Source organism: Argentina silus (genome assembly GCF_951799395.1).
Source record: "Argentina silus genome assembly, chromosome: 20".
NCBI lineage: Eukaryota > Metazoa > Chordata > Actinopteri > Argentiniformes > Argentinidae > Argentina > Argentina silus.
In genome coordinates, this window is record NC_139674.1 from 16,091,577 (window position 1) to 16,101,576 (window position 10,000).

The 10,000-nt window shown below is 50.4% G+C and overlaps 2 protein-coding genes across 2 annotated transcripts in view; both read left to right on the forward strand.

Moving 5' to 3' along the window:
* The window catches only part of LOC310820601 (importin-8-like), a gene marked incomplete at its 3' end in the record, with an annotated part of 150,833 nt that overhangs the window by 133,847 nt on the left and 6,986 nt on the right, over positions 1-10,000 (forward strand). The window lies entirely within an intron of this gene.
* lrrc17 (leucine rich repeat containing 17) lies at positions 3,116-6,998 on the forward strand (the record flags this gene model as incomplete). The annotated part of the gene is made up of 2 exons (XM_083691823.1): positions 3,116-3,267; positions 6,574-6,998. Exons 1-2 carry the CDS (start codon positions 3,156-3,158, stop codon positions 6,996-6,998), a joined length of 537 nt encoding a protein of 178 aa, XP_083547949.1. The 5' UTR covers positions 3,116-3,155.

Genomic DNA, 10,000 nt, shown 5'->3' on the forward strand with positions numbered 1-10,000 from the left:
CCGCTGTTCATTCCCCTCCCTCCAGAGCCTTTCCTAGCTCAGGGACCCCGGGGTAATTCATCACTAGTGACTGAACGAGGGTCGTTAAACTGGAGGCTGACTGTTGTTGGTGGAGACTGTCGGGTAGAACTAGGGTTCTGTGTGGGAAGAGCAGAGAGGAGAAGGCTCATCTCTGATACAGTGTCTTGTAGATTATAGTAGAAGAGTCTCGCAAAGACCAGGGGAGGCTGGTGGAGGTAGAAATCGGAGGACAGGCTCGTTGTAACGCGTGGAATGGAATGAGGAACGGTATCAAACACACGTGTAGATGCACTGTAGACCAGGGTTCAAATCAATTCAATACAACTTTCTGAATCACCATGGGGCAGTTAGAAGGGCATTGTATGCTGGTAGGCAACAATAGTCACATACAGTACATACATACCAGGGGAGGCTGGTGGAGGTAGAAATCAGAGGACGGGCTCATTGTAATGTACATGTGTTACATGACACCATTCCTCATTCTGTTCCATGCATTACAATGAGCCCGTCCTCCAATTTCTACCTCCACCAGCCTCCCCCTGATACATACAGCACACAGCACACACACACACACACACACACACACACACACACACACACACACACACGGGGAAAGGGTGAGTCAGCATGTAAGGTAGTGTAGAGGAGTTGGCCGGTGTGGATCCTTCGCTAACGCTAACGCTAGCTGCAGCTACAGCTCCATTATGTAATGATTTCCTGGATAATGTGGTCGGTGTTTAGTCAGCAGAAAATGTTAAATCTCTCTCTCTCTCTCTCTCTCTCTCTCTCTCTCTCTCTCTCTCTCTCTCTCTCTCTCTCTCTCTCTCTCTCTGTCTCTCTCTCTCTCTCTCTCTCTCTCTCTCTCTCTCTCTCTCTCTCCCCCTCCCTTAGGGTTAGGGTTAGGTTTAACTCCCTTCACAGTAAGGAGAGAGTAATAGTGTAGGTTTAACTCCCTTCACAGTAAGCGTTCCTCTGATGTATGCCTGGCGTCTGGAGCTTTAAAGTAAACAACCGACACTTCCTGCTTATCCTACTTCCTGTCTGTAAACGATGCAGCCCGGCATCAGGGGACTCCTGCAGGAATTACATAATGTAGCTTTAAAGAAATCAGTCAGACCCGCATACAGTATGTATATGTAGTGAGTTGGAATCAGCTCTCCTGATGCGTAGCCCTGCCTGAGACATTAGTCTTCATACTGTAACTTGAGGATGTCCTCGTGGTCCAATGGTAGATGCTTGGGTCTGTTAAACAGAGTCCAGACACTGCTGTGAATCATCAGACCTGCTTCTCGTGTGAAACTTTTACATTCCACCTCCATCTTCATGTTAATCCACTCAGTCCTCTGAGAGATGGAGGGGGGGGGGTGGAAACAACCTTCCATCTTGGCACCATTCTGTGAATGTAACTGACACGGAGTGTTTGGCATCAACATGGCAGTTAACATTCTGACAACCTGAGTTGTCCGTTGTCTGCTAGGCTATTGGTTAGGGTTAGGTCACTCTCTCACACACACACACACACCACACACACACACACACACACACACACACACACACACACACACTCCTACCACAGTCAGGGAGTGGTGATGACATTTCCTTACATTCAAGGGATGATTGATATCACAAGCTGTCATCAGGATGCAGCATCTGGTGCAGAGAAGGCTGTGATGCTTCTTTCATCTGTAATACATAAGCCCCATCAGGGACAGCCTGTTGGAAGTGTGTGTGTGTGTGTGTGTGTGTGTGTGTGTGTGTGTGTGTGTGTGTGTGTGTGTGTGTGTGTGTGTGTGTGTGTGTGTGTGTGTGTGTGTGTCTGTCAGGGACAGCCTGATGGTAGTGTGTGGTGTGTGTGTGTGTGTGTGTGTGTGTATGCGTGTGCGTGCATGCGTGCGTGTGTGTGCAAAGTGCGTGCGTGTCTGTGTGTGTGTGTGTGTGTGTGTGTGTGTGTGTGTGCATGTGTGTGTGTGTGTCTGTCAGGGACAGCCTGATGGTAGTGTGTGGTGTGTGTGTGTGTGTGTGTGTGTGTGTGTGTGTGTGTGTGTGTGTGTGCATGTGCGTGCGTGCGCGCGTGCGTGTGTGTGTGTGAGCCGGTGGACATCCTACCGTAGGCTAGTCGGTGTTCTGAGAGCTCCAGAACTGCCTGTGGGATAAACAGCGGAGGTTTCCTCTGCAGCCTTGACTGATGAGACTCCTCCTCCTCAGCCAAGCGTTTCTCCATGCAGCTCCATGCAGACACAACCCCACCAGCCCCCCAAACAGTCATCCATTTTGAGGTGTTGATACAAGGAAGCATGTGCATTTCGAGACCACCTACATGTCTCAAACTACACATCCAGTACAATGGCTGGAACAGACGTGTCCTTGTATGGTGCTGCAGGTCTGCAGGAGGATCCAGGGACACAGAGGCTCCTTACAGAGTCATTGAAGCACCTGGAAGCCCTGGAACTTCACTTACTGTCCCCCTGAAAGGCTGGGAACCTGGCGTCCAACAGGCTGTCCCTGACACACACACACACACACACATACACACACACACACACACACACACACACACACACTACCAAGATGCTGTCCCTGACACACAGACACACACACACACACTATCAACAGGCTGTCCCTGACAGACAGACACACACACACACACACACACACACACACACAGTCCGACTTGGCACAGACCTAGAACATTGTGACAGACACGGTCAAGGGTTCCATCTTGGAATGTTGAAACCTCGATGTACTGTAGAATTCTCACATGCAATACTTCTACACAATTCAGTCAACTGCAGACTGTGGCCTTCTGCACTGCATGTTCATGTGTGTGTGTGTGTGTGTGTGTGTGTGTGATGTGGACAGGAGATGAAGGGACAGGAGATGAAGGGGTAGAGGCGTGTTTTGGAATAAATCAGCGGTTCTAGATTCTCCTTCACCTTTCATCCTTCAGCGCATCTTTTCTTCTACGTATGAAACACATCACATGTTTGCCGTTGTGGTACAATGTTTGGTAAAGTCATAGACCTCCCCTTAACCTCCTCCCCCCCCGTCTACCCCCCCCCCCCCCCCCCCCCGTCTACCCCCCCTCCCCAGAGTTGAAGAACATTCCGACAGACCTCCCCTCTGACATCGTGAAGATGGACCTATCAGGGAACAGCATCACCCAGCTGAGGCCCAAGGGCTTTGCCTCTGCCAGGGACCTGAAGCTGCTCAACCTCAGCAGCAACACTCTGGACCGCATAGACGCAGGTGAGGCTGAGAGTGTGTGCATGTGTGTGTGTGTGTGTGTGTGTGTGTGTGTGTGTGTGTGTGTGTGTGTGTGTGTGTGTGAGTGTCTGGACCACATAGACGCAGGTGAGGCTGAGTGTGCGTGTGCGTGTGGGTGTGTGTGTGTGTGTGTGTGTGTGTGCATGTCTGGACCACATCGACACAGGTACTGACACAGGGACTGACCGTGCCAGTAACCTGAGGACATGTGTTATAGGAGGCGTTATAGGAGGTGTTATATGCTATGTTATAGGAGGTGTTATATGCTATGTTATAGGAGGTGTTATATGCTATGTCTCGGCTTTAACTTAAGGGTCTTACCGTCCGGTGAATGGACGTTTAAACTTCCAATGACCTTCGACACGCTGCAGGGCGGAACCAGACAGTTTAATCCCTAGAGGCCACACTCCCCTCAATGAACCGGTTCAGGGGAGGCTGGTGGAGGTAGAAATCTGAGGACGGGCTCATTGTGATGCACGGAATGGAATGTGGAATTCCCCCCCCCCCCCCGTGCTGTGGTTACAGTTCATGCAACGCATGGGAAAAATTGCATGTGCATTCTCTAGAGATGTAATTCTATGCCTAGAACCAGCATTCTAGAGGTCTGGAGACCCCTGGAGTTGTGGTATGCATGAGATCATGCGAGCAGGGAACCGCCGGGGTCAAAGGTCACGAGTTGTGGTGGCGCAATATGTGGAATGAGAGCAGAGCCTTCGCTCAGAGGAGCATTCATCAGGACAGGGAGCCAGGGGCTCTACCTCAGCCTGACAGAGGGATTACAGGGGTGGAGGAAAGGGGGACAGAACAAACCAAAACAACAGTGCATTAGCACACAGAGCAGAGGTTCAGATAGCAAAGATACAGCACTTTGCTTTGAGCTGCTTTTGTTGTCGTTTGGTGCGATGGAACCAATGGGACCGTCCCATCGACGTGGCACTGGAGGCAGGCTCAGGCAGACCCTCGAATTGTGTATTTCAAATACTTTATTTCAAATACTTTTTGGACCCCGGCGTGGAGCGTAAGGCCTGTACGGTGCATGTGTTGACTTTGGAGAACTTCCACGTATCAAAGCCTCAGCGCTCATTAGCCCTTCACCTTGTTAAACCTGCCTCGTTAAAGCGCGCGGCGCCATAAACCGCGTACACCTCGCTTGTACAGTAAAGCTAACTAGGTTCTCAGGGTTTTTTTCGTCACGTTACATCGCAGAAACCTGAGAGGAAAAAAACGCAGACTCATTCTTCTCACACTAATGAGGTCTGCTTCCAAAGAGCCAGAACCAGAGAGAACCGTGCCCAGGAGGTAGATCGCTCACCAAAGCCTTTAACATCCATTACCGCTCCAACATGTGTGAACAATTGACATTAGCGTGTTTCCCTGAGTTGTTACTCAAGCAATGAAACATCACTTAATTCCTGCCACTCTGACAGCCAGCGCTGTACACAGTCATTAGCTAGGAAGATTGAGGAGGTTTACATGAACATGTCTGCTACAGTTACACTGAACCAGGCCGTTCCTTTGTGGGGAGAAATTGTACAAATTTGACTCTCACAAAGTGTTCGCAAACCTCTCCTCTGTAACTGTGAAAGGCTCCGGTCCTAAGTGGGGTCAGATGGAGGCCTGATTGTGGTCCCGTTGGCCTGAACAAACAAACCAGCAGAGAGAGAGAGACGGGACAGTGACTCTCATGAGAAGCAAGATAAGGGCCTGGGAGGAGCTAGCTAACCGCTATCTGACTGGCTTATGGGAATGGTGGGAGAGATTAGACTAGAGATGCAGTATTGTTGTTGTATACCCGGCTCCACCCCTCCATCCTTTCACCCCTCCATCCCTTTTCTCCTTCTTTCCACCCCTTGAACACTACATACTCAACTCTTCCGTCTCCAACCCCACCCACCCCTGCCTCCACATCTCTGTAGACAGTGCTAAACTCCACCCCTCCACCCTCCTCACTCATTCCCTTCCAACTCTCCATCCCTCCCTCCTCTATCCCTCTTTTCCTCCCTTCTTCCTTCCATCCATCCCCCCCCTCCCTTCCTCCTTCCTTCCTTGCCTCAATCCCTCCACCTCTTTTCCTCCTTCCATCCATCCCTCCCTCCCCTATCCCTCCACCCTTCCCTCCATCCCTCCCTCCCTCCACTGACAGATCAAAGCCAGGCCCAGGGCTAGTGGTGGCTAGTGGTGCAGCAGGTTCTATTAGTCTCAGCCTCGGCCGACAGGCTGGTTAAAGATGTCTGCAACCTATTAGCCAGTCAACAGCCCGGCGTCACCTTGAATTAGAGCAGGAAGTAGCTGACGTGGACAGCCAGGTCCGAGGCACCGCTGATGTAGGTAGCAGGGTGAGGCTGTGTAGAAGAAGAAGAAGAAGAAGAAGAAGAAGAAGGAGAAGGAGAAGGAGAAGGAGAAGGAGAAGGAGAAGAAGTAGGAGAAGGAGAAGGAGAAGGAGAAGGAGAAGGAGAAGGAGAAGGAGAAGAAGTAGGAGAAGGAGAAGGAGAAGAAGTAGGAGAAGGAGAAGAAGTAGGAGAAGGAGAAGGAGAAGGAGAAGGAGAAGGAGAAGAAGTAGAAGGAGAAGAAGAAGGAGAAGGAGAAGGAGAAGAAGTAGGAGAAGGAGAAGGAGAAGGAGAAGGAGAAGAAGGAGAAGAAGTCATGGATGGCTGGGGGACGGAGTGTAGTTCAGCTCAGTCAAACTTTTCATCCATGTCGATGAAGCATGAACTGTACTGTAAGATGAATGAGAGCAGCGACAGACCTTAAAGCTAACATCCATCCCCTGCCCCCCCCCCTCGACCTCCCCAACCCCGGTGGGATCTTGTACTCCGCTGTTGCACCATTTGTAATGTGTCACATTGACATGATGAATGACTGAACTTTGACCCTGTGTCCATTGCTCCTTCTTCCCCCTCTGCTAGCCACCTCGCCTCCCCTCCACTCCCCTCTCCTCTTCTCCCCTCCCCTTTCCTCTCCTCCCCTCCCCTCCCCTCCCCTCTCCTCTCCTCCCCTTTCCTCTCCTCCCCTCCCCTCTCCTCTCCTCCCCTCCCCTTTCCTCTCCTCCCCTCCCCTGCTCTCCTCTTCTGTGGAACCATTCACATGTTCTTCCTGGTTGCATCGTGTGTATGCAGGGCTCCCTTCTAAATGACACCTCAGGCTCAATGGGATTCCCAGCTAAAACAAAGGTTCAATAAAACCATGTAAGATAAAATGGAGCATGTAGCGCAGATGAATGAAAGCAATAACCAGACCTTTAACCTCCATCTCTCCCCCCTCCCCCTTCCTCCCCCTCCCCCCGCCTAGCTGCCTTTGCTGGGCTCCTCTACCTGCATGAGTTGGACCTCTCCAACAACAGCCTCAACTACTTCCAGTACGGCGTCCTGGAGGACCTCTACTTCCTGAGGAAGCTGTCGCTGGGGGAGAACCCCTGGATCTGCGACTACAACATCCACTACCTGATCTACTGGCTGAAGCTCCACCCGGGCGTGGCCCACTCCGGCCTCGTCTGCAGCCAGCCTCAGGAGTTCAGGGGCTGGCTGGTCGAGGACTATGTCAAGACCTATAATGGAGAGTGTCCCAAAGACAGGCTGGGGCAGGGGCAGGGGCAGGGGGGAGCGGGGCAGGGAGGCACGGGGGTTCAGGAACTGGAGGAGGAAGAGATAGACCTGCTACCTAGTCCCGTCAAAGACAAGAGACCTAAGGAATTTGAGATTATTAGGTTGAATTAGAGAGGTCATGTTATTGTTGTTGTAGTGGTGGTTGTTGTTGTTGTTGTTTATTCTTGCAGAACATTCCAATTCAGTCTGTATCAGATCGAGAACTTTTGGACCCCCGCCCCAACCCATCCCTCCTCCCCCTCCGTTTTCCTCCCACTCCCTCCCCCTCCATCTCCCTCCTCCCTCACCCTTCTCCCTCCTCCCTCAGTGTAATCATACCAGATAGATGTTGTTTTTTGTTACTAGGATATCTCGTTCTGGATATACTTCTTGGGATAAGTAGAGGTTCATTTTCTTTTCTTTTTTATATGTATGATTTTGTCACTCTGTTTCCTAAATAAAATTGGTTTTAAAACTTGAGGTTTGCATAGAATGGCACTTTCATATGCACACACACAAACGTCTCTCTCTCTCTCTCTCTCTCTCTCTCTCTCTCTCTCTCTCTCTCTCTCTCTCTCTCTCTCTCTCTCTCTCTCTCTACCTTCATTATAAAATCACCACGGCAACAAGTCTCTCCACCACAACCTCTTCAAGGCTTTATCACCTTTCCACACACACACACACACACACACACACACACACACACACACACACACACACACACACACACGGAGTGAACCTGGACCTACAGTACCCCAAGCAGAGGAGGCCCGTTCCGCTAAGCAGAACCAGATGGTTCAGAATGACTCATCCACAACTGCGGACCGTCTGATGCACATGTAGCGGGGGTGGTTGGGAAACCACGCTGGCATGAGGAGTCACCGCCCCTGAGACCCGAAGACATGCGTTCGCTCCCCAAGGTGAGGCCTAGGCTTTAGCATGGAGGGTTTGCACGTGTCCTCCAAACTGGAGACCCGGGTTCGAAACCCGGTTGCTCATACATTACAGTACAGTGGGTTTCTATGATGACAAGATCCCCATGTTAGCCTGCCTAGCCTGTGACATCACGGAGCTCCCAGACTGCCATCTGAGAGCGGTTGGCGTCTGAGCTCCAGAGGAGCGGTCCAGTACAAATATGCACAGCTGTTCCTCTCGCTCACATGTGTTTGGTACGCCTGCCGAGGTGGAGAACACTCTTCCTCACGTCCAGCTGTTCTTACGGGTTGTGATCTGTTAATCACGCCAGTGGGCTTCTTAGAGCTAGTCAATGGATTGGCTATGCATTCTACCGTGCACCACTGTACATCACCACAGCAGGGGGGGCGGTGGAGGTAGGCATCGGGGGACGGGCTCACTGTAATGCATAGAATGGAATGAGGAACGGTATCAAACACGCGTCATTCCATTCCACGCATTCCAATGAACCCTCTGATTTCTGTCCTCCACCAGCCTCTGATTTCTACCTCCACCAGCCTCCCCTGCATTCCACATTACAATATCTATCCACACAAACATATCACTTAACCCCTAATTCACACTACAGGGCCAAGCTGAGCTGCTTACACATCAGTCATAGTTGCCTAGTTACACATCCGTCATAGTTGCCTGGTTACACATCCGTCATAGTTGCCTGGTTACACATCCGTCATAGTTGCCGAGTTACACATCCGTCATAGTTGCCTGGTTACACATCCGTCATAGTTGCCTGGTTACACATCCGTCATAGTTGCCTGGTTACACATCTGTCATAGTCATCAAATCGAGCTGGAAAGGACAGTATTCCAGCCAGAACAGCCTGGTTCGGGTCAGCCTGGTCGTGTGTGAAGCCCCTTTCATGTCTGACGACAAAACCATTGTCTTTATATTTCATTTGTTATTGGTTTTGGCGCAGATTTCAGACGAGGCAGGGGACAAATTGTTATACAGTAAGATATCCGCTCCATAAGACTATAAAGACAAAAACTTTACTAGATATTCAAGCATCTGTTTATAAACCGGCTCCATACTTTGGTCCCGGGGACGGAAACCTTCTCTGTGACTGAGAAGCAGCAGTCCTGACTGGACTGAGGTGACGTCTGGCCCCAAGCCTGGAGGATTAATTGGGGTTATTGAATCCAGAACCACCTCACGCCGAGCCAACTTGGCAGGGGGGGGGGGGGGGGGGGGGGAAATTACCCCCCAATTTGAGTTGGTGTGCTTTTGTTGTGACGACAATGTGGGTGTAAAATAGAGACTTGGATGCGGAGGGTTACTGTAACATTTTCCAACGATTATTTCATTCATCCTCGGTGTGATTCATGTGATGGAAAGAAAAGATAGGATTGTTTGAAACACACACACATGCGCACGCGCACACACATATGCACGGACGTATGCACACACACACACACAGGCACGCATGCACACACACACATACACACACACACACATACACACACACACACACCACCCACGCCGGTCATGTGAATGAAAGCTTCAGAAAGCATCTATGAAAGATGGTCACCATGGTTCACAGAACCAGACTACAGTGTGATCCAATCACTGGAACAACTGGGGAACGGACCAATGGGCTGCCACGCCGGGGGACACGGAGGAGTGGCCAGCCCTGCAGCCCACAGATGGACCGGCCCACCGAGAACTGTCCTGGAGGGTGGGATCGTTGTACATGTGTGTCTGATACTATTCCTTATTCGTTCCAATGAGCCGGTCCTCTGATTTCTACCTCCACCAGCCTCCCCTGGTAGACTCTGCAGCATAGAGAACACATCCTCACAAATAGTTGTTATTCTGCACCTGGATAAATAAAGGTCAAATAAAATATATACTGTAGGTAATAAATAAAAACTGTTGTGGACACATCCAGTAAGCTCTAAACTCTGTGATGACAGAATATGAAGCAGAGAAACTTCCAAATTCCAAATTACTGTCAGAATTTACCAACTGTCAGAATTTACCAACTGCCATTTAGCAACGCATTGACTACTGCTGTTGCAGTATATTTAATAGCAGTCATCCATCAGGGAGGCTACAGTGTCTCGTAACAACACCTACTGTCAACGATGAGCTCCTTTTTACTGTCTTAAATCCTTCTAACCTTTATCAGCATGCCCTCATCCATTTGAAATTCTGAGTTA